General features: G+C 47.3%; 2 protein-coding genes across 2 annotated transcripts; both read left to right on the forward strand.

Annotated features, from left to right (window-relative positions):
• Positions 1 to 2,664: 2,664 nt before the first annotated feature.
• Positions 2,665 to 3,300, forward strand: LOC124695315 (zinc finger protein ZAT11-like). Its single transcript, XM_047228172.1, has one exon. It carries the CDS (start codon positions 2,665 to 2,667, stop codon positions 3,298 to 3,300), a length of 636 nt encoding a protein of 211 aa, XP_047084128.1.
• Positions 3,301 to 13,612: 10,312 nt separating this feature from the next.
• LOC124698883 (zinc finger protein ZAT5-like) lies at positions 13,613 to 14,237 on the forward strand. The gene has a single exon (XM_047231279.1). The coding sequence runs from the start codon at positions 13,613 to 13,615 to the stop codon at positions 14,189 to 14,191; it is 579 nt and encodes a 192-aa protein (XP_047087235.1). The 3' UTR covers positions 14,192 to 14,237.
• Positions 14,238 to 25,850: the final 11,613 nt, after the last annotated feature.

Raw genomic sequence — 25,850 nt, forward strand, 5'->3', positions numbered from 1 at the left:
TATTGTTTGTCGACCCAAGGACCAGGGGATTTGGGTAATGATGTACTTGATATAAAAAGTAAATGTCTTATAAGTAAATCGTTGTTTAAATCCTTAATGAGGAGGGAGTGTACCCGGAGCTATTACATAATAAGCAATTGTGACAATGAAACCCGCAAACTCTCCAATTTTGGAAAGGTCTAATGCAAGCTAAAAATAACTTCTTCGATCCTTTTTTATAGCAAATGGACAAGCAAGATGTTTTTGGGAAGTCACTTGGATGGGGAACACATCTTGGGATAACCAATACCCTCTTCTCGGATAATGTGGTGCGCCGAAATAACATTTTGGTAGCCGACATGTTCTAGCACATAATCCGTTGAATGCAGAATTCCGACTGATCTTATCAGGAATTAAATGGGGATGCTTGGATTCATTTGATTCAGCAGAAAATGTCTATAAATTGGTTGTGGGGTAGATAAGAAAGCCGAAGTAGATAAGAAAGCTGAAGAACAAGCCGAAAAACAGCAACTCTGACACCAGCAGGACAACACCAGAAGATCAGCTTCTCCATAAGCGACGCCTTCAAGAAGGAAACAGTACACAAACGTCGTCGTCGCCCGATCACAGATCTTAGGTTTTCACACCGAAGAAAGTCCTCTCTCTCAAAACAATGCCTTCAACAAGAATATTGCCAGGCACAACCAGTTAAGCCCAGACCTTGGATTTTTACCCTGAAAGATAGAACTCTGAACTTCTCCTATGCAGTCGCCCCCACATACAAGTCGTTGTCGAAGTCACAAAGCTCCAAGCCAATTCCACCTCACCACCAAGATCCGACCCGTTGCTCTTCAACCGATCTTGGATTTCATGACCTTCTCCGCCAGCACCATGGAAAGAAAACTTCATGATATTAACAACCAGCAGAGCTTCGAAACGCTCCCTCCCAAATCAAACGGTCAGATAAAAAACATGGGTGTGCACGACCGAAAGCACCCAATCCAGCAATTTTCAGGCATTGATCGCACAATGAATTTCGCCGACAGGGCCTTTCGGAACATGACAATCCAGCCAACCCGGCAGGAAGAAGCATCCGACCGATCTTCACTTGGCGCGAGAGAAATCCTAGGACAACCACCATTATTCAGGCCAAGCCGAGAGAAATGATGAGACACGCAAAGATGATGCCTCCGACACGGTAACGACGTCAAGCGACGCCGCCATCATCCACCAAGACCGAGGTCCGGTGTGGTTCTCACCGTCTGCCCCGTCACTCCAAGCTCATCCCCGTCAGGATCCTCACCGCCGGAGATCATGTTGGATCCCAAGATCCACCACACTCGATCCCATCTTGTCCGTCCTCCTCCGAAGGAGAAAGGCGCCACAGCCATGCCCGGGGCCGCCGCCCCAACGCCCAAATGATGCAGCAGCGCCGCCGGCCGTCGTCGCCGTCGAAAAGAGGAGGTCAAGACCTCGCCACCGCGACCGCAGCTCAAATTATTGGAAACGAACCAAGTCATTTGTGGATGTGTCGTAGTCTCTTGTTTGTGTCATCGGGCCGATTCGGATGAACGTACGTCGTAAAAAACTTCCGTTTTCCTCTATGCAAGAAGTCTCAATTCTCAAACCGTGCCTCTTTGTCCCGGCCGGTATACGAGGTGAGTTCGTGTTGACCAAAGCGCCAGTTGTGCACACCACGTTGTAGAAAAAAACTGTTATAGTGGGAAAATTGCTAGATCTTAATTTGAATGATTTCTTTTAAGAGAAACTAGCGCCAGCTCTAGTATTAATCTAAGAGAAAATTTAGTGTAGACCATGGATCAAAGGAGATACTGTATTCGTTATACTACCTCAGCTCCATTACAAAATAAGTGACTAGTCTAGACGCATTTTACCGTGTAGATATATACTCCGTAGAAAAAATCAAGTCACTTGCTTTGGGACACATAGAGAGAGTATTTTCGAAGGGGCACAACACAAACCACTACTCACTGTGAGTCACACCTTGCAACCATGAAGAAGGATCATTGTGCACGCACGCACGTACGCAAGAAAAGGACGATATGATCGAGAAGGATCTCGGGATCGAAAGCAGACGTCTCTCTCAAGTCTCACCGAAAGCTCTGCCAGCGTGAGCTCATCATCAGTGACCAGTTTGCATAGGAATTCAGAGTCCTCACTCTTCTCAGCTAGTTTAACGAAGCTAGTACCATCCCAGTTGCTTCACAACATTTCTATCCGATAGAAAAGCGGGAGCTCACGCTGGAACCCGAACAAAGAGGCCATCGCCGGTCAGCTAGATTCGTTCATCGCTTGGAAAAAAGCTAGATTCGTTCGTACGTGTGCTAGCGCATGGGAACGGTAGATCCTTCCCATTTGCTCTTGCCCCCATCCCCATGCATGTAGTCACGGTCACGGCGACGTGCGGTACAACTAACCCCTCGCGATCGAGCTCTTTGACAAAGCAACATCTGCCCCATCATTAGTTATTTAGTACTAGTACTTGGCAAATGCAATGCAACAGTGGACTTCTCACCCTATATATAGACGCCGGATCTCCTCACCATTTTCCCCATTCTGACGCTTGCCTGATCATCGCCCTCGATATTTCTTCCATCTCCTTTCTCCGATGGAGCCGCTTCTTGCTTGCTCGGTCGTCTGATCTCGTACGCTGCTCTTGAACTAATGGCTCACGGCAAGAGGTCTAGGCAGCAAGCCGAGGCAATGACCTCCGTCAGCTTGCTGGACCTGGACAGCAGCGACATGGCGCGCATCCTGCTGCTCTTCTCCGGCCACCACCACCAAGGCTACCACGGCGTCTCCGCCGGACCGTCGTCGCCGGAGAGAGTGTTCGAGTGCAAGACCTGCAACGGCCGGCAGTTTCCTTCCTTCCAAGCCCTAGGCGGGCACCGGGCCAGCCACAAGAAACCGCGTCTCGCGGACGGCGCCGAGCCGCCCAAGCCCAAGGTGCACGGCTGCTCCATCTGCGGCCTCGAGTTCGCCGTTGGCCAGGCGCTCGGCGGCCACATGCGCCGCCACCGCGCCGTCGCGGCGACAGGGGATGGGCTCGGGCTTGGCCTCGACCTCGGCCTCGGCCTCGGGTCCAAAGACGTCAGCCAGAAGAAGACAACGGCGGCGGCCGAGCTGGCGTTCGACCTGAACGTGCCAGCGCTGGAGGAGGAGGAGTCGGCCGATCGCGCCAACAGGAAGCTGGGGCTCGCCGTGGACTTCCCCGTCGTGGTTGACTTCCGACGTTCAGGCCAAGAGAGGATATTCAAGTCTGATCTACACAAGACATACAGTACAATTTACATAGGTTGACTTCTCGCGGTATTTGTGGTAGAATTTTTCCAGAAGATATACAGTACAATGCCTATTTTTGCATCGGGGTTTTTTTTTTATGATGCTCCTTGGCCTTGCGGCTGGTTCACAGACCATTTACACGTAATCTTCAATTATAAAAATATATATACAAGCACTTATTTATAATATTGAAATCAGCGCCCGTCTCTTATCACCTCCACCATACATGGGTTGACTTCTCGCGGTATCTGTGGTAGAATTTTTTAATTTTTATTTCATAAGATATACAGTATAATGCCCCTTTTTGCATCCGGAGTTTTTTTTATGATGCTCCTTGGCCTTGCGGCCGGTTCACAGACCATTTACACGTAATCTTCAATTATGAAAATATCTATAAAAAGCGTTTATTTCAAATTTTTATTGTAAGCCGCGTCCGTCTCTTAGTTCCCCCACCTTTGCCCTCCACCATACATGAGTTCCCTCTCCTCCGGTCAGCTTCGCCGGTGTCGGAGGGATGGAAACCCAATCTAGGCGTGGAAATTTTTAATTAATTATTTTAAGTTATTATTTTGGTAGCAGTTTTTTTTCCTCCGCCTCAACGGAGATAACATCATCTACAATAAGTAATCTTCGAACTTTTGTTCTTAGAATTCTGTGGCGCACCCAGAGATGCGCCACATAATTTAAGTATCTGTCGCGTGGCAACTGTGATGCAAGGCATATGCGCCACAAAAGTCTAATTACGTGCTCCACAGAAAAGCTATTTTCTAGTAGTGCGAGATCTTCCCGATGTAAATGGTGGTGTTAGAAGATTAAGATTTTCTAGGTAATGACCTTTAGATCTTGCTTCGTTGGATCGATTTTGGATCTTTTCTCATGGTTGCCACGTGGATGATTATCCTTGCAATATTTGTCTTGGCTGCTACGTCCTCGACAATGGTGATTTGTACTCTTGGCTTCCCAACAACATCGACCAAGTTGTTCTGTTGTTTTTCCCTAATATACTGGTGTTGGTACTCCTACTGATGTTGATTGACTAGTTTAATGGTTCCGCGTGTGCATGTAGCTTTGCGATTGCGGCTCAACAAATTATGGAAGAACCTCTGTTGGTATTTACAGGTCTATGGTTTGGTATATATTTTTTTAGCTACCACCAGAAAACTTAATATTGTGGCATGGAAAAGAAAGAATTTGAAGGCCTTTTTAGATTTTAGCTTGCTTGTTTCTTTTAAATTTTATTTTATAATCACTGAAGACTGATTGTCTATCTCCACCAAGTATTATCTCTTCCTATGAATATATGTGGTAATGATTGTCAAAAAAAATTCCATTGTGGTTAGCTAGTGTTTGTTAGCCAGACCAAACAGCGGGTCATGGCCATGGTTACCCATTGTCTGTATAACCGGTGGGTAAAAGGTCTATTTGGGTAAAAAGTCGAATCAAATATTTACTCATGGTTATGATAATGGGATGTTCTATATCTATGGGTAGGTTTTTTCTTTGAAATAAAGGTTAGAACCTCCCGCCCCTGAATTAAAATGATGCATATAGGCTTACCCATCGGGTAGGTATGGTAATGTATGACCAATAGTCATGTACGTTGGTATCCATATACCAATAGTACAACAGTTGAGGAAAATCATCTATATATACTTTGTCATGAGGTTGTAAACTTAAACTTGTTTTTCCTGTAGTTAAACAATGAGAGATTAGGGGCACCTCAATCAACATGATTCTAAGTTAATTAAACCCTAAACAGTGTGTATAGATGATTTGCCGTCCCAAATACTTTGTACACTACCCGTGTCCATCTAAATAAGGGTAAGGAGGCAGGGAGCGCCTAGAAGGCGCAATTCAACATAACCAACCCATGACTCAATACTGTCAACACATATGAACCACATAGATATAGAACATACATAATAGACTAGAAACCAAAAAGGATTAGGATTGCTACCGACATGTCTCCCGGGGCCCAAACTTTCTAAATCTCTTTTGTGGTAACCACTCGGATCTTTACATGTACGTCGCCCCCAGTGACAAGTAGGAGTGTATACGCCGGCCTTATAATGAATGTTGCCGTACACTATATGAGAGTTTCCACAACAATGTTTATATAGGTATGTGCGTTCACCTCATTGGAGCGTTACTTAATACAATGTTAGAAAAGCGTCAAGGGGTCCTACATAGACATAGGTCCATACGAGACTTTTGGGTGTTAGTCAGGTGGAAGTGCGTCGGTTGGACAAATGAGAAGTAAACGCCTATATCAAATACTTCTCTCTTTTGGCACCCGACTCCGTTCATGCCAGACTAATTAGTGGGGACATGATGTCAAACAACTAAGTTAGGTCAAACTTAGCACACAGTCACAAGTTTGGGTACAATATGGCACCCAAAAAAATTTAGGGTGCACACGTCACAAAATTAAAAACCAAAGGGTAGAAAATAGAATCCACCATTTGTTTAAGTTAATTAAAACTGAATACCATACGTAACTCTCTAGTGAAATACCTCCGGGCACGTTTTGCTGGATTCATTGGTAGCGTTTCTACACAGTGGTGAAGAATGAAAATAATATGAGGTAGGGTGGCAAACTTTTAGAAAATGATGCAAAGACCAAAAAATGGTCATGAGACATAAATGCTATATATGATTCTAACACAATCACTTAGAGCAACGAAATTACAAGAATATTTAATTATAAGTAGAACCTACCAACATACCAAATTGTCATCTAAATGTTTTTTAAATCATGTATAATCCTATCGATCAAGACTTCAGAGTACCCTCGCTCGAAGCGCAACTCGGTCTTAATGATCTTTGTCGCATGGAAACACAATTCAGTTCTTATTACCACCACTGGTAAAAGCAAAGCCAATTCAATGAGCTGATAATATCGCCGCAGGAAACATGATGTGCTTTTCAAATATCAAGAAATCTTTATAGCCGCCAATTCTCCGTGTAGGAATAACATGTTATCTTATATGTAGTAAGATTCATGATAAATTAATGCAAGTCAAGCAATCTTATTTACATTCAACCTAGAAAATGGATCTATATTTTTATACCTAATTTATGTTTCCAGTTCGAAGTCGATTTTGTGGAGTGTTCATTAAAACAAGCATAACTTTTTCATGCATAGTCCATTTTTGATGTATGACTATTTATATTATTTAGAAAAAATACGTGCATCTAAATGCATTCAACAAAAATCAAGTTAGGGCGGCTCCCGTATCTTGCTCTAAGGGAAGCTTGGCCCCTGTTTCTGCAACTATAGATATTGTCTTCATTGTTGGTAAAGCAACTGGAAACCTGAAGTAAAAAAAATGACAAATAAGGACAACCCAATCTAAGAGATTTTGCTTATGTTTAAATTTAACAATCTATTGACTTTGTGGAGTATGTTTCAAAAAATAGTGTTGACGTCACACAGGCAAAGCACACTTGATTGATCGGTTCTTAATGACGCTGTTATATATAAGCAAATATCTAAAGGGAAGCTACACCCTGGAGAATGGAGTAGATTCAGCTGCATTATACTAGTTTTGTGGCAGTTGCGCAAGTCAGTTGGCAGAGTGACCATACTCTAATCAAGGAGCATGGTGGACTTGGCAAGCAGGAGTTGTTTACACAGCTATATTAGTTGACTTCACGAGCTTAGGCTTTGCCCCAAGGGTTCAATTTTTTTTTAGATTAAAGGGTTCTTGTTTCTGGAATGTCAATCAGCATATACTCCTCGCTCTGCATCATACAAAATATACTGCTCAAAATTCAAAAGTCAGAGTGCCATTATGTCCTCAAACTGATTCCATTGCTTGCTTCAAATTGACCCTATGATCTGAATAAAAATTGCAGGTCAGCTGGCTCCTGATCACCTCCGGAACACTGCATATTCAACCAGCATGTTTAAATACTACAACCAGGGACGAAGCCGCAGAACCAGTAACACCCCATTTTCCACAGCCACAGAGTAGACCACATCAGGAACTGGATCTCCGATACTTATTACAACTACTGTAAGGATTACTTCTAAATAAACTGTGTTTTATCTGGATGACCGAGAAAAACCTGCGAAATCAATCTAGTTCTGCCTATCATTTTTACGCAAAATATGTATAATTACCTATTAAAAAAATCCTAGTGTAAAAAATGCGATGCTAGATACATGATCATATGCAGCTGGAGCCAGATGACAATGTCAGATATATTATCTGCACCTACAGTCTACATGGTCTATTCTTCCACATCCCTATCTTACAGGGAAAAAGGCGCCCTTTAAGGTAACTTCTATGTTGGTCGGCCGCTGTTTCCTTTGTGGAGGCGTGGTCATGGCCTTCACCAGGCCTCCCTCTCCTTCATGCAGGGGGAAACCCTAGCTCCGGTTTGCCGGAGTAGGCAGCAGCCACGCCATAGTATCGCTATCTTATTGAAGACGTTGTCTGGGCTAGATGGGGGAGGCCGATGTGACACTTGTTGGGGGCAATGTGATGCGCTGCCGGTGTTGGCTGCTGCCTAGGGAATGGGCTTCTGGGGCGTAATGTACGACATGGCGGACTCAGCTTGGGCGACATCCTCCTTAAGTTCGTCAAGACCCTGCCTTCTACTCGCCGACTCCTCTAGGCACAAGAGGGAAGGTACATTGTCCGGGATTGCCTTGGAGTTGAGGTCGAGCTACCACTAGTAGGGAATAGCCTACCCCTCGCGTGCAGATTTTGGTTACCAGTCGCATGTGCGGGCCGGGTTACTTGTCGCGTGCGGGCCCAACACACGGCTAGTAGGCCACTTACCAGTCGCGTGCCGCACGCTGCCAATATGTTTAATGGCAGCGCGTTGCCAGCACAATGCCAGTATATGTTTACTGGCAGCGCTCTGCCTGCACGCTGCCAGTACTTGTAGAACTACCATGTATGTACGGCGACGTACCCTACTGTTTCTCCTTGTTATACATGTAGAAAACATTTGTTGGCTAGTGCTCAATTTAATGATGCATCCATCTACCCCTAAAATGGTTTGTGTATCGTGGTCAGCTAACTACACTAACATGTGCTAGGTAAACAACAATAATACTGGAAAACAAGTAATGCATTAAGATAAAAATTACCTATGAAGGGCCCGCAACCATTAAGGAAACCTTCTCTGGAAGCATTTAGATAATAAAATAACTCATGAAACCTTGGGGTTGCACTAGGATTTTCAAGTAAATGTTTAGCGGTGACAATTCACCTACTTTCAGGATTAGTGTCAATGACAGCCTGTAGATAGTCCCTCAACCTTGTGTATTGTTCCTTCTAGTCACCCATAACAACAGAAAAAGATATCTTCCTTGCTCTGTAAGCTTTGCTCTTTGAGGTATGTACACCCCACTTCTGCTTTGCATTGTCAATAAGTGTGTCAACAATAGTGTTTGGATCAGTTCTAACTGCTTGTTTAGAGTGCTTGGCAACCCAATTAATAGTGACCTTTGTGTGTTCTCTAGAGGCAATACAAGTGTTCACCCCTAGAATTTTCCTAATGCAAAATATCTGCTCATGTGCAATCTTTGAAGCACTCATGTAGAAGGGACAACCCTTATCGGCTTGCGAACATAGCACTATTATTCTATCATTGTTGTTCCTCCAATATTCAAAGTTCCTCAGCTGAGCTACGTGATATGTTCTTAGAGCGCTTTTGAACTAGTATACATCAGTCAAGCAAAGTTTCAGAGCAATCTGTTCATGTGGGTCAGACCTCTTCTCATCATACCAATTTTTTTTTTTCAGTTTCCTCTTCCTTCCACTCGCAAGTAGAAACTTTGGCACAAAACCATCATCATCACTACCTCCTAGCTCATCAGCTGTCTTCATCAGATGTAAGCATGAAATAGTTTCCTTCATCAAATTAAACAACTTCATGGTGTGAGCTAGTAGTAGGTCCACACTTTGATGCCTTCTTTTTCCCAGGATATTCTGGCTCCGCAGTTTCCTCAACCTCTGATTCATCCTCAAGTTCATACATATATTCAACATTAGTGTCCCCTTGAAAATGAAGAAATAGGTCAGATGTCTATTCTTTCATTTCTCATCCTCTAGGATTCTCTGCCGCGTGCCTATGCTTCATGAGCTTCTGCATTAGCTCCAGTTCAGCAGCAATAGCTGCCTCTCTTTCAGCTACTCTTAGGTCGGCTCTGTATTCACCATCATAGTAGAAGTCCTCATCGTCACTAACATTAACACCTTCTATCTCTTCTTCATCTTCATCTAATTCAACCACCTCTTTTCCCTTTAATTTCTGCATGTTGTAGCTCTGCTGTGTGCCAATGTAGAGCACATCAGTGTAGTCAACTGCCATTGGAAAAACCTCCTCAACTTCATCTACCATGAAATTAACCCATGACTTGTGAACAGCACCACAGGCTCATCAATTACATCTTTGGCTTCATCTTCTTTCCTGTTCAAACCAACTAGCCATTCTGCCTTGTGCGGCACAACAGTTAAATCAAGAAACTTCTCACTATCATAAAGTTCAAGCATTTTATCTACCTTTGACATGCTATGAAGTACCCCATTCCCTTATTCCCCTTTCCTTTTTCTTTAACATAGTACATGAAATGTCTGATTCCATAGCCACATTGTTCTACCAGTGCTAACAAATTCAACATTGTGATGTCTGATCTGCGAAGTGTTCTCTTCAAATTATCTTCACCACTAAAATGGAATCTAATGTCCCAGAACTCACCATCCAAATTTCACATAATATTTCATATTATGACCTTTTCTACATAGAAAATTACCATAACTACTTGAAAGTAGATGCGGGAGAGGGGAGAGGAAAAAAACAGAGAGCTTACTCGATGCCGCCACCGAAACTAGATGCCCACCGGTGGCTGCTCTTCGACGGTGAATCAACGACGTCCCTCGCAAAACCTGTTGCCGCTCTCTTCTCCGGTGAAGGCCGCGTCGACGCCTCAAGATTGCTCTCCGCGCTCACGGTTGAGATCCCGACCCTGGCAGTTGTGCCACCTCTGGAAGATTCGCCAGCAAATTCGCCACTGCCCTCGCTACTAGCCACCTACGCCTGTGCCGCTGCCTCCGTTAGAGGAAGGATTCACCGCCGCCATCGTTGGGGGAGTTTCGGCGCGAGAGAGGAACGACTGAGGGGTTCACGTGGAAATAAACCCTAACCTTGCCATTTCCCCTCTTCAAAGCCACAAAACCCTAAGTGTTAACGACCGTCTCCTCTGTCCGTCAGGGCGGTGCCACGTAAGCACCGAAAATGGGGTAGAGATGTCAGAAATTGTGTCAATTCGCTCCAAATCGATGATTAGAGCATTCCGCAAAAACCTGGCAAAATGTGGTGGTTTTTTGTCCCACGAACGTAAAGTGGTGCTATATGGTAAATTGAACTCAAATGTGGTGGTTTTATGCTATTAACTCCTTTCAGCAAGGCACTCCTAAAATTTGATCTGTAGTGATTTAAAGTACAACCACCTTCACTAGCCATTTTGTGAGCAGCGACTTCTAGTTCATTTCCCCTTGGTGCAGGTTTTTTTGCCTAGTTGTTTATATGATCCCGTAATACTTCCGTGCCGCCCCCTGCGTGGCAGCTGGGGGGAACCCTACCGTAGCCGCCGCCTCCCCCTCCCCGCCCTCGCCGCCGCCAGGGGCGCGGCAGGCAAAGCTTGGCCGACGGCGGTGGGGATTCCCTCGTCCTCTTGCGCGTGGGGGTCGGGCGCGGGTTGTCCTCCTCGGGCCAGGGCGCTGCCCTATCGTCGGGGACCTCAGTGGCAGCGCCTGGCCTCGGCTCGGCGGTGGCATGACGAACGACGAGGCGGTGTTGTGCCCTGCCGGCAGCGGAGAGAGGGGTGGGGGCGGGCTGCAGGGGAAACCCTAGGTCCTATTCTCCTCTCCTCTCGGCGGCCGGCGGTGGAGGGCTGGCTCTCGGCTGCGGCAGGGCCCATGCGTGTGCGGTGTCTCCGGACTACGCGATCTACGATTGGTGTCTCCGGCGGCAGCCTTGGCCGGCCTGGGATGGTCGCCGGCGTGGGGGCGCGACCTGAATAAAGGCGGCGGTCCTAGGATTCCAACTTGCGTCAAGATGATGATCTGCCGGAGGTGTGTCCCCATTGATCTGGCTAGAGTGACGGGTTCCGGAAGGCGTCGCCGATGATGTTCCATGGGCGGTTCACGCCTGGAGACTGCAGGATCGGGTGGGATTCGGTCGGGGACACCCGTGTTTTACTCTGACCGTTTGGTTTCAGAGGGAGCGCTTCGAGCTCTGCTGGCTGTTAATGTCATGGGGCATGTTCTCGTTCCATGGTGCTGCGCGAGAATGTCATGAAGGCCGAGATCTGAGGACTAGCAATGGAGGTTCCAATCTTTGGGGCGAAGAGGAGTTGGCTTGGTGTTTCATGACTTGGAGCAGCGGCATGCACGTGGGAGCGACTGCACAAGAGAATACCAAAGTCTTACCTTTCAGGGTGAAAATCCAAGGTGTTGTGCCTGGCAATGACCTTGTTGATGACATTGTTTTGAGAGCGAGAACCTTCTTCAGGGTGAAAACCCAGATCTTTGATCGCGCGATGACAGCGCTTGTGCATTGTTTCCTTCTTGGAGGCGTCGCTTTTGAAGAAGTTGGACTTATGGTGTTGTCTTGGTGGTGTTAGTGCTGCTAGCTGTTTCAAGGATTAAACCACTGTAGCAGAACTTTTCTTCTTTCTGTAATTCTTCTTTCTTTGTTTGGCCATGTGCATCCGTAATACCGCTAGGGCAATACGTTGTTTTAGAGGCTGGATGTAATTGGTATCTTCGATATTAATATATGCTCTTTGTCGAAAAAATACATGCTTTTGGATATGCTTTGACTTCATACTGTAGAGGCAGTAGAATTAGTAAGTTCCTTGTAGCAAGCGATGTCAACGGCCGAATGTGAACTGTTTTTCTCTCTCGCTTACTTTAACAAGTGATATAATGCAGGGCGAGAAATGCATCTAGCTAGCTTCTGGATTTGTTGTCTCAATTATTGGAAACGAATTTAATCGTTGGTGTGCAATTGCCGTGTATCGATATTTTATGCGTGCCTTCTTGTCTCTGCTAGGCCGCTTCTCATCATCCCATGAACTGCATATTTATATAATCCCATTTGTCTTTTCTTTCTTATATCAAAAAGAACTCCCATAGTGTGCCTCCTTGTCCTGGTATACGCGATGAGTTCGTGCTGAACCAAGCGCCAGTTATGCTGACCACGATGTAGAGAAAAAAGAAAGTGCCATAGTCAGATATTTGAAAGAGAGAACAGGACTGGCACCGGCTCTGGTAATAATCTTAGGGCTAGTTTGGTTACAGGAAACCCGACGGGATCCCGACCTTTTTCCGGGGAGATTTTAGCCCTAGTCCGGAGATCGGGAAAAATAATTCCGGGGCTTTGGTCCTGTTTCTGCCTATTCTCGGCCGGGAATATTTACCCGGGATGTTTGGCCCGAACAGCCAAACGAGCCATTAGAGATACGTTTGTGTAGACCAATTGATGAAATGAGATATACTATTCGTTATCTTTTGGAAGGGGCATATAGCCCAAATCAATGATACTAGCAAGCTCTAGACTCTCGATTGTCACACCTAACAAGCATGGAAAGGATCTTTTCTGCACACGGGCACAAAAGAACGTTGAAAACGATCGAGATCGAAAGCAGACGTCTCTCTCACCGAAAGCCCTGCCAGCGTGAGCTCATCACCAGTGACCAGTTTACACAGGAACTCAGAGGCCTCACTCTTCCCAGCTAGTTCAACAAATTAAGCTAGCTAGTCTCATCCCAGTTGCTTGCCAAGGTATCTATCCGATAAAAAGCGGGCAGCCCACACTGGAACCTGAAGGAAGAAGCCATCAGCAGTCAGTCAGCACGGTCAGTGGCGCCTCACGTACGGCTACGCTTCGTTCGTAACAACTACGCGCCGTTCGTACCTGCGGTGGAACGGTCTAGCTTTGGTATCTAGTGCGAGCAGTTTGAACGGCTCCGACTCACCGCGGCGGCGGCTCTCAGCTCGATCGATCGATCCTTTCCGGCTTTCCCCCTTGGCTTTTGCCCCCATGCATATATATATATATGTCGTCACGGCGACGTCTTGACAAAGCAAGAGGTGCCCCACTGCCCCATCATCAGCACTACTATTACAAGTATGCAACAGTGGACTTCTCTGGCCTTGTGGCTATAAATACTCGTTCGTTCCAACGCTTGCTTCCAAGTTCCAACTACACCTGATCATCTCATCGGCCTCCATCTTTCTTCCTTCTCCTTGCTTCGTCCAATTTGCTAGCTTTGGTCGTCTGATCTTGTGCCTTCGCTATAGGATTAATGGCACATGGCAAGAGGTCTAGGCAGCAGGCCGAGGCAACGACCTCCGTTAGCCTGCTGGACCTGGACGGCAGCGACATGGCGCGTATCCTCCTGCTCTTCTCCGGCCACCACCACCACAGCCATGGTCACGCTGGCGTCGCTGGGCCGCCGTCGCCCGAGAGGGTGTTCGAGTGCAAGACCTGCAACCGGCAGTTCCCTTCCTTCCAGGCGCTGGGCGGCCACCGGGCTAGCCATAAGAAGCCGCGTCTCGCAGAGGGCGCCGAGCCGCCAAAGCCCAAGGTGCACGGCTGCTCCATCTGCGGGCTCGAGTTCGCCGTTGGCCAGGCGCTCGGCGGCCACATGCGACGCCACCGAGCCGTCGCGGCGGCAGGGGAAGGGCTCGGCCTTGGCCTCGACCTTGGCCTCGGCCTCGGCCCCAAAGACGTCGGCCAGAAGAAGACAACAACGGCGGCGGCCAAGCTGGTGCTCGACCTGAACGTGCCGGCGGCGTTAGAGGAGGAGCCAGCGGCCGATCGCACGAACAAGCAGCTGGGGCTCGCCGTGGACTTCCCCGTAGTGGTTGACTTCCGACGTTAAGAAGAAATTCATGCCTGATCTATACAGTACAATTTTTGGTGTTCAATATTTGCGTTGAGCTGCTCGAGAAGTCAACAACCCTTCGCACGTTAGAAATACTGCCTCGTGTACTTTTCTAATATCTCCATATTTACACGGTTTGACTTCTCGCGGTGTTTGTGGTAGACTTCTTTTCCACGGGAGTTCTGTTTTTGTGATGCTCCTTAGCCTTGCGGCTAACAACAAACAATTTAAATGTCACGATGGAAACATTTATACATGATCCCTCGCAATATAGTGGGCTTGATCGTGTACGGTATTTAGTGCATGATTTTGATCACTAATGTATATCAAAGTATTCATTTATAATGTATAAAGGAAAACAAATTATGGTAGTTTCACATTAAACGGAATACCGCCTAAATCCCACTCCTAGTTCATTTTGGCACTTTTAGTGCTCATTTTGGTCTCATATTTGCACTAGAAATGGCAAAGTGAACTAGTTGGATTTATGGGATCCCACTTGACACGTTAGTTTCACTAACTCTCACCGTAATCTCGATTGTGCCATTAATTTTAGGTGAATTAGCCAAGCACCGCTAACTTGAGCAAAGTTGTTACTTCTACACCACAAGACGCACACTTGACGCCAGATATTGTTAGGTGTGGCTAACTTGTGGCATGTTTGACTATTTTCTTACATGTCAGGCCTCCTTTATCCTCGTTAGTAGAGATGAAACAAATACATCTCAAAAAAAAAAGATGAAACAAATAAATGTTGGCTTGGTTTTCCTGACATTTGGTCCCACCACTTTGCCCCCCGAAGAGACGAAACAACGCCCAACTAACTATATCCTCAAGCGTGAACCATGGCACGGCGTGCTCGCTCTGGCCATGTCGAACGACAGGACATCCATGTCAGACGTTCTTCCTTCACCACCATGCCATTTATGATCTTACACATTCTCCACCACACGTCTAGCTATGTGGATAGCAGTGCAATCTTCATAGCAAGAAAAGAGTTTCAGACCAGTTTTGATCAAAATTAGATGAAATAATATTGCGTGGTGGGTGTTTGTTGAACTCTCTCTCTCTCTCTCTCTCTCTCTCTCTCTCTCTCTCTCCCGCCATCCCGAAAGCAAGATGGATTGGTGTCATCGACCCTGCCAACGCACACTTTGAACTCATGCAAACATTATGTGCCCAAATCCTCGTGGACATAAGCTTTCAACATGTCGCTAATAATCGATCCGCACTCAACTCAACCATGTCGAGGACATGGATGCCACGGCATGCACACTTTGGCCATGCCAATCGGTCGTGTTCCGGTTTTGCCCCCATGCCAATGATAGCACCAATTTTCCGCTACGCATATGTTTGGATAACAATGTAATATCCATGCTCACACATGAGTCTCTGGCAAGGTTGGGTCAAATGTGAGTTGAAATAATATTGCATGGGAGGTGTTTGTTGAATGTACTAGATGGGAGCTGATGGCACAGCAACCACATTTATTAAATTATTGTGAAACAAAGCACAACAAGTAGAACACACTCAGGAATTGTTAGATGCTTTGTGCCTGCCATCTTCAAAATTTATCCCTGTCACTCTTCCTATGAAGGTTTTCTTGTCGTCGTGAAAGGGAGACAGACCGGTGTTGTCAACCGGTGCATCGAACAGTTCAAAATCGTGCAAAAGTTTGGTTTGCTTCTCTTGGTGATGATCTAGGAACAGTCGACCACGTTGATAAAATTGATAATTATATGATGTGTGAAGGAGCGCTTAATTATTCTCTAGCGAGCAAGGAGGCGATGGATATTCTGGGTTGTCGGAGTCTGCTGTCATGTTGTCGCGGATGATTGTGACATTGTAGTATTGTACACCTTTTCTCTGGTGCATGGGTCTTTCAGCTACGCCTTCACGTCAAAGCACCGGTTTTCCATGAGGCATGGGCGGTAACATATCCACCATATTCCAGCGATGGGTGTCCGAGGAGGCGGTTTGGCGCCTTTGGCATCGAAAGAGAGTCCGTCAAATCTTAGCGCACATAGGTAGACAAGCTCTGATGGGAAGTTCTTGAATTCGGTCATGGCGTGGATGAGAAGATCGTGACATGTGCTACCTTTAAAGCTTCAAAGATTATTACCTGTTTTCTGTTTTGTTTTAGCTTATGAGGAAGTGTTGAATGCTTTATCATCTATTTCATATTTATTATGGCTTCACACCTTGACTAGCATGCATAATGTGCTAGTCCTTAATTTTGCAAAAGAGCAGGCATGGGTGCCCACCCACTAAATATAAATTGAACCAATAATCTAAATCTCCTAACACTATGTACTTGAGAAATAATGAACTTACTTATTTAAACAAAGTAGAAGAGGAACTTTATTGTTCTCTCCGTGGGATCCGCTCTTGAAGCCATTAAACATGAACGGATGATTGATCATTTGATGACATTCGTTGACATAGACATACATACGTCTCAAAATATATTTTCAACACCTCTACTTTATGCAAAATAAAAATCTCTAGGACATGAGTAATCTTGCTTCCCTCTGCGCAGGGCCTTTCTTTTATTTTTATGTTGAGTCTTCATCTTCTTACTTTATGCACTATTAAGAGAGCATAGTTGTCATTCTGAGTATAATGTGCATAGTCCCAAAATTTATTATTGATTGATTCATGATTATGTTATTGCTTGTTTTAAAATTACTTGTATCTAGTGACCCTTTGAACTTTAAAGGTGTCCTGACATTTATGTTTTGCTACTTCATAAAGGACAAGCTGAGTACCACTTTGCAATGTTTTCTCTATGCTAAAAAACAAACAGTTGCTTTCAGTGCACAATTATTCATGATCTTTTTTTCATGTTGTAACATAGTTGCTAAGTTCTATTGTTAGAATTACTAGTTGAATGCCCGTGCGTTGCCACAGAATAACAAAAATTACAGACATGTGATTTCTATTCAAACCTTCATCATTGACATCGGTATCCCCTTCCCCTGTTGGCCCTCGTCAGCTTGGCAGTCCAGAAGCCAATATCTGGCATGTCCTCGTTGTTTTGTTGCGCTCCAAGGAGTTTCTCTCTCCTCCTTGATTTCCTATGGTTTGTTGCTGCAACCCCTCTTCACCTCGATTTCCCATAGGCCATAGCTGCATAATCCTTATCCCCTCACTATTGTTCAAGATGATTTCTCAGTTGATCATAACAAAGTGAAGATATGAATCTAAAAAATAATTTTCTTATTTCTTTACTAAATAAAAATTCAAATTCCAAATATAAGATTATTTTCAAAAGTTAACTAATTTAGGCATAAGTTACGATGTTCACATAACTTGAGGTTTATAATTTCTATCCATCGGCAAATTTTTATATTAAATCGTAAAATATGCTAATGGATTCCGCAGTTCACAAAATTTGAAGAATATACAGAAATTGCAGTATGCATACTAGCGCTAGGGAAGAGTAAGGAGTATGGGTCGGTCGGGAACATGCAAAAATTCTAAGTGAAGCTTCACATGCACACTTCATGCATACATGCGAAATGAAAAGACCACACCTTTATAATTGATGGCATTTGTGTGCCTCTGAAACTTGCCCTCCTTTAACCGCTTGCACAAAGTGGTCTCGCCACCCCCCCCCAACTCATATGCAAGGTCTTCAAAGGTGTTCTCTTCTCTTGGACGGCGATACTTCATTGATGGCTTCGGCATTTAAATATATTCTTTTGTGAACACAGTTCATCGGTTTATTGCTTACGATCCTTTGCACAACCTGCTTAGGTACGCTGAACTCGTTAGCAACCATCTAAGTAACACCATTATATTGTGCAAAAAAATATTCACACATGGCGTGCAAAATTTCTCTAATAGACTAACTACAATTTTGGCATGTACTTATAGGAAAAACATTACGAAAATAACTCTAACAGATTAAATTGTCCTAACAAAATGACCATAGTTTTGAATTTTTTCCCTCAAGAAAACATTTTTTCACATGTTACCCTCATAAAACAAATTCCGAAAATACTCCACTCTAACAATTGAATAGTGTACCAATCACTTCCAGAAATCAGGCAAACACATTAAATTATGGAAAATGCTTCTGATCCTTCGGAGGTTGCAACCTCCGGGTCGTGCGACGCACGATCAATCCCATCGTCCCGCAGTCCGCAGATCAAGCGCCCAGCCAGACATTGGCTTTGTCTTTTTTTTTCCCTCATGAACCGCACGTGTATGGACCCACGGTCGCTACTCCTTTCCTTTTCCCCATCGTTATCTTCTTCCAGCCACGAATCGCCGCTCCGCCTCCATCCCCAGTGACGGCAGCCTCGACAGATCGCTCCGCCGCCCCTTCCCCCGCCGCCGCCGGCCTCGAATGGAGCGCGCCGCCGCCTCCATCCCGCGCGCCGCCGCCTCTGTCCCACACGACGGCACTGTGACCGGGGACCCGCTCTACCTCCAGCCCGACGGCCATCGCACGACCTCTACCGCGCCATCGCCGACCTCCATCGCGCCTCCCTATGCCGGGTGGGGTTGTCGCCCACCTTCACGGCGCACACTACCGACCATCGGGGCCGCCACCGACCCGACAAGGTCGTGTAGCACCACTGCGGCTCCGCCTCCGGCACGAGCCCGTCAACCTCCGACCACGCCGCTCGCCGGCCTTTCCCGTCCGTGCCTCTTCTTTCTCCCGCGCATGCGCAGACGAACTATGCTGCAAATCCTATCAAGCGGAGCTATAAAGGCTACTAGACAGAGCTGCAAAGGCTGCAAAGGCTGTGGGGTAAGGCACCGCCCGCAGAGCGCCTCCCCGAACCTTAGGTGCGGTTGTTGCGAACGGTCAACGAAGGTGCTACAAACAGTCGGCCGATGAGCTACAAATTGCCGGCGGCAGTGCTACAAACTGTTAGTGGTGATGCTACAATCTGCCAACGATGCCGTCTCCCCTCTGCTTCGTCCTGCGCTGGCAACAATCTGGCCCACTCATCCGATTCAGCCTGAGTGCTTTGTGTGCTACCAACCGTGGGCAAGGGCTGCAAATGGTTCATGTTGGTGCTACCAACGGCGGCCGATGGTGCTGCAAAGGGTGGCTTAATATGCTACCAACGCCGGCCACGTGTGCTACCACGCTGACGTGCGGTGCTACAAATGGTCGTTGCGTGTGCTACCAACGACGATCGGTGGTGCTACAAATGGCTATTGTCGGTGCTGCAAGGAGCAAGTGGTGGTGTTGTCATTGGCGGGCAACATTGCCACAAGGAGGTCTCCGACCAAGTACCATGCTTTGACAAAGTACGATGCTGCAAATGGTCACCGACGGTGCTACCACCAGTCTGTGGTGGTGCTGCAAGAAGGAAGTGACGGTGCTGCCAGACGGTGTAGGAATGCTACCGGCGGTGCACTGACGAGGAGTAGTTCACGATGCTACAATTGTATATTTTTTATGCTACAAGTATTATGTGGTTCTGCTACTTTAGTATAATTCTTGCGCTACAATGTCTCCGGCGAGGTCTCCTGCGAGTCTCCGGTGAGGTGTCCAGCAAGGTCTCCGGTGAGTCCTTGGTGAGGTCTCCGACGAGGTCTGTGTTCGACGTATTTTTTCTATTTTATTTTATAGACGAACCGTTTTTTGCTTCAGCGAAGCAAAAGCGAGATTTTTTTTGGCTGCGACGAAGCAAAATCAGGATTTTTATAGACGAACCGTTTTTTGCTTCAATGAAGCAAAAGCGGGACTTTTTTTGCTGCGACGAATCAAAGTCAGGATTTTTATAGACGAACCGTTTTTTGCTTCAATGAAGCAAAAGCGGGACATTTTTTGCTGCGACGAAGCAAAGTTAGAATTTTGCCTAAAAGTAGACACGTGTCAACATGTGAAGCAGGAGGCTGGAATGTTTTGGTGCCTCCGGAGGATTGCTAGCGCTGCCCTTAAATTATCCTAACATAATAAACATAATTTTAGCATGTTCCCCTCGTAACATTTAAATTCTAAAAATTATTGTACTCTAACAATTGAGCAGTGTATCAACGAAATCCAAAAAATACTTTAATTCTGAAATTTACTCTAACATTTTCAAGCAGTGTAAAGATGTAAAATAAATTCCAAAATGTACTCTAACATTTCCATCATGGCGCGGACATTGGCAGACGATTAAATTAACTATTGTACCAATAAGTTTCAAAAACCATAAATTACTCTATTTGTGTGAATCTATCAAAATGCGACGGATTTTGCGACTCAACAGATTACCCGTGTTCTGCTTTTTATACAACGTTCAATCATTTGCATGCATGTACTGTACTCTAGATTAACCATTTTGCTTTTTGACACAACAGAATACCCAGAGATAGCCAGGTGCCCACCGATCCAAGCCTTAGAAAAACATCTAATTTGGCATTCCTTCCAAGGGCATTGAATATATCTGGTTAAATGTGATTTTCTCATTTATTAATAAGTCAGGGAGTAGCATGGAAGCAGCTTTTTTCTGGATAAAAAAATAGAAGGATGGTGCAACAGGGATATCACCCATAGATAGAGATCCACACAGCACGGCTTTGTTGATGTACATAGTAGAACATGGTGCAACAGACATGGCGATGTTGACATAGTTGAATATTGCCCTCGTGTTAAACTCTCTAGCATACCAACGCTGAGATTAAGGAGATGATGAGATCAAATTCGTGTATATCAAACGTTGTCAAATTACTCTAGCATACCAAGGCTGAGATTAAGGACACGATGAGATCAAAGTCGTGCATATTGTTAGAGATATATTAGGTAGTATTAGATGTCACGGGATTTGTATAGGATTTGTCATTCATCTCCTGCCTTATCTCTAGGAGAGCTTCTTAGCCTCCAAGTCTGTACCCTATATATACTCGCCCATGAGGCGCAATACAACATCCAACATATTCCGCATATCTCTCTTCCTCTATCCTTCTACATGGTATCAGAGCGGCGCCGATCCTAACCTAGCCGCCGCCCAAACTTCCGCGCCGCGCCGCCCCCGGGGAGGTCGATCTCCATGATCTACTCCGGGGGCCACGCAACCCGTATGAGGGTTCGTTCGCCGATCTGTTGATCCGCTGCCCTCGAGTCTTTTTTTCCCAATCTGTAGATTGGTTTTCTTTTTGCTCCGCCGGTCGCTCGACCAGCGTTTTTCTTTTTGGTTTTACCGATCATAGATCGGATTGAGTCGCCCACCGCCGCCGTCATCACGCGCCTCTACTCCAACCTCGGCGTCGACTCTGCACCGGCTCTCCTCCATCATCCGCCCTACGCCGGCCACCGCGGTCGACTCGCTGGCTGGCTGTAGCGCCTGCCTTGGTAGGCTGCCGCGGCCGGCTCGCCCGCGTCGTCTCCGCCTCGGCCGATTCGGTCCAGCAGCCGGTCTGACCGGGCCTGGCACCGCCTCCATCGACCGTGCGACACGGCTGCACGCGATGCACATGGGACGCCGTTTGCGTCGCAGCCGGCCGCTTTCGCCTGCACGGTCTCCATTGCCGGTTCGTCTTCGCCGTCATCGCCCAGGACATCAACGACAACGTCGCCAACGACTCCGATCTGCGGCGCGTAGTCTACGCCATGGCACGTGTAGCGCCGCCGTCGGTCTGATCAACCGACCCCGCACACGTCTCCGCCAAGCACGTCCCCGAGCACGCGCATACCACCGATTGAGCATCGGGTTGCCGCTGTGTCGCCCCTTCGGGTCGCAGCGCCGCCGCCTTTGGTCCACGCTGCTAGCCAACGACGCGCCTTCTGCGGCACGTACGTCGCTGGTGGCGTCCCGCCGCTGCACCGACTCGCGCCCTGCAGCTACGCCGGCCCCTCAGGCTGTGGCGTCGCCGCACGCGGTCGCCTTCGCCGTCCCCCGCGCGTCGATGTCCGAGGCCACCACAGCGCCGCCCCTTCGGCGCGGGTCGCCTCTATCCGCGCATGGTCTTCGTCACACCGCTGGGTCTTCCTCGCCTACTTCGTGTACCGCCGCCGCGCCCCCACCCCAGGTCGCCGCTGGGCTAGCCAACCACTTCAGGTCGCGCTGGGCTCGCCGACCACCGCAATGCCCGTCTAGGCGTCCAGCATGACCACCCCTGGTCACCGCTGGATTAGCCGCCTTCTACGTCTCCAACCGTCTCGACTTCATCGCCCGTGCCATCGCCTCGTCCCCGTCTACACCACCTGCTACTCTACTCTGAGAACCGCGGGCAGCGTCGGCATCTCCGTCGATCTGCGACCGCGACGCTTCCGGAGGCCTCCTCTGCTAGTCCCTCTGACACGGCGATAAGTTCATGATGGTCCCTGCCCCTCGCATGCCCGGTACTGGCAACACCGGAAGTGCCTTCGTCCCCGACACGTTCCCGAGTCTGGCAAACTCGCGCCGGACGTCTCGTCTTCATCGGCTTCGACAACGTCTTCTTCGGCATCGCCTCTACGACTGCCTCGACCGCGTCACCGACTTCTTCTATGTGTACTCGGTTCTGGCAAAACCGACGTATGCCTTCGTCCCCGACACGTTCCCGAGTCTGGCAAACTCGCGCCGGACGTCTCGTCTTCATCGGCTTCAACAACGTCTTCTTCGGCATCGCCTCTACGACTGCCTCGACCGCGTCACCGACTTCTTCTATGTGTACTCGGTTCTGGCAAAACCGAAGTATGCCTTCGTCCCCGACGTGCGCCTGGTTCTGGCAAAACTAGGGCCGCACCTCGTCCTCGACGGCTCGGACTGCATCGACTTCGGCATCGACAACCTCCACGACTGCCTCGACGCGTCTCCGTCACTCTCCTCGCGCACTACGCGCTTGCGGCTACATCGACACCGGCACCCGCCCACGACATCGACCACGGCAATCCCTCGCGCGGCTCCCTTGACCAAGGTTGCAGCACCCACGCTCTCGGCTACCTCGACATCGGCACAAAGGGCTACCACCTCGCCTGCGCCTCACCAGCTTCTTCTCCAGTCTGACCGTCCGCGACGTTACTCTTGTTCACGTCGCTACCGCTACGACTGCGGGGGGGTGTTAGAGATATATTAGGTAGTATTAGATGTCACGGGATTTGTATAGGATTTGTCATTCATCTCCTGTCTTATCTCTAGGAGAGCTTCTTAGCCTCCAAATCTTGTACCCTATATATACTCGCCCATGAGGCGTAATACAACATCCAACATATTCCGCATATCTCTCTTCCTCTATCCTTCTACACATATCAAACGTTGTCGACATTCAGCTCCTCCTGCAAGCAAACCCATGGTAAGCATGCATGGCTGCATATTCCTTGTCTTGCTCGCGCATGTGAATGTACTGTGACCAAGATCGTGCCCCGTCTCCTCCCGACATGTTCGTGCCGCCACGCTCGCGCAAGACGCGAACGCCTCCGTCCTCACCCAGCACGGGATGGCTGCCGTCCACGCCATGCTGGAACTCACGCACGCCCAGCTAGCAGCACAAGAAAGATGCCGCGCTCGCCCACCATGCATCCCCGGAACGCGAACCCGCTCGCCCTGTACAGGGACGCCGCCCCCTGCAGCAATACTCCCTGTCAGTCCCTGATCTACCGCGCGCACGCCTTGGCCGGTCGACGACATGCAAACCGCCGCCAGGCCAGGAACGCAGCCCACACCACGGAGGCCTCCTCCCGCGCTATTAACTGTTCTCGGTTCAGATTTTTGCCGGCATAGATGGGAAATACCCAGAGAAGGAGTAGAGCTGAAGAAGAAGACGGAATCATGCCGAGTGAGAAATCCATGGAGTAGTGGCGGCTCTAGGTTAATTGCTAGCGATTTTTCTGGCCGTCGTGGGGGGGGGGGGGTGTATCTTTGGGAGTTGGCGATACTACGCGGAGCAATCCATGGGGTAGTCTGTTAAGCGGGCATCATTTTAGTCGTTTGTTTGTTGAGATAATGGGTGGAGCTGTTTAGGGGAAAAATGTGAAGTGCCATGTGTGACACCAGGTTTCACCTTAATAACTCTATATTTAGAGTACTTTATCCCAACCCACAATGCTTTTACAATAACTTGATCAAGATTGTATTTGCTGCATGTCACCTTAAAAATTATTTTTGTTATCACTTACCTACTCGAGGACGAGTAGGAGTTAAGCTTTGGGATACCGATACATTGCAAACGTATCTATAATTGTTGATGCTACATGCTTGTTTTACACCAATTTATATATGTTTTGTTTACACTTCCTGGCACTTTTATGCGTTTTTATGGAACTAACCTATTGACAAGATGCTACAGTGCAAGTTCCTGCTTTTTGTTGTTTTGTATTTCAGAAAAGTTGCACGGGAAATATTCTCGGAATTGGACGAAACGAAAGCCAAAACAGAGACGGAGGAGGGCGTCGAGGTGGCCACACCACCCCTAGGAGCGGGCCCACTTCTGGCCGCACCTAGGCATGGTGTGGGGCCCCGGCGCCCACCGACCTCGCCCTTTCGCCTATAAATTGTCTCCCGACGCGAAAATCCTAAATAAACCAGCCTTTGTCCACGAAAAGTTCTGTAGCTCCGCCGCCATCGAAGACAAGTTTCGGGGGATAGAAGTCTCTGTTCTGGCACCTAACGGGACGGGGAATTTCCCCGAAGCCATCTCCATCGACTCCACCAACATCTTCATCGCTGTTGCTACCTCCTATGATAGGGAGAGAGTAGTTCACCCCCGAGGCTGAGGGCTTTACCGGTAGCTATGTGGTCTATCTCTCTCTCCCATGATATGGTCTTTATGTGATCATGAGCTTTGTAATCTAGTTGAATAAGTAGATGTTATTCTTCAACTATTATGCTACTCAAGTGATTTTATTATGTGATCTCCGGAGACACCTTGTCCCACGGTGTGAAGGTGATAGTATGCATACCGTGTGTGTCTCTTAAGCTTAATTTACAGAAATACTTATGAATTGTGATGTCTTGTTAGTACTATCTTTGTATGCTCAAAGTGATAGTGTGGGGCGTTCATAGTTTGACAACGGGAACTTTAAGGAGTGTTTATGCAGGCCTACGCAGTGAATTTGTGTTCGTTATCCAACTGGGAGAGTGGTTCAGAGTAGCGTAGTGAAGAGATAATATTTATGTATTTAATTATGATATCATTTTTTAGAGTGTCCACTATTGAAAGTATGATCCCTAGGCCTTGTTTCTAAGCTTTGAAACACCGTTTACAACCATTTCTGTTACATGTTTGATTGCTGCTATTTTCATTTCAGATTGCAATTACCACTCATAATCATCCATATTACTTGTATTTCACTATCTCTTCGCCGAACTAGTGCACCTATACACCTAACAAATTTATTAGGTGTGTTGGGGATAGAAGAGACTTCGTGTATCCTAATTACAGGGTTGCTTGAGAGGGATATCTTTGATCTCTACCTCCCCGAGTTCGATAAAACTTGGGTGATCCATTTAAGGGAAACTTGCTGTTGTTCTACCAACCTCTGCACTTGGAGGCCCAACAATGTCTACAAGAATATAAGCGTGCGTAGACATCAATAATCTCCCTCTACGACAGGGTGCCGGGAAGAGCTTCAGAAACCCTCCCGAGTTAGAGTCGACGATGGTGACGGCTACGGAACTTTTCGTGGATGGAGGCTCGGGTATTTAGGTTTTTCTCGATCAGATGAATATATAAATGGAAGGGCGAGGTCGGTGGGCGCCTGAGGGGCCCAAACCACCCCTAGGCG

This window comes from Lolium rigidum, chromosome 3 (genome assembly GCF_022539505.1).
Source record: "Lolium rigidum isolate FL_2022 chromosome 3, APGP_CSIRO_Lrig_0.1, whole genome shotgun sequence".
NCBI lineage: Eukaryota > Viridiplantae > Streptophyta > Magnoliopsida > Poales > Poaceae > Lolium > Lolium rigidum.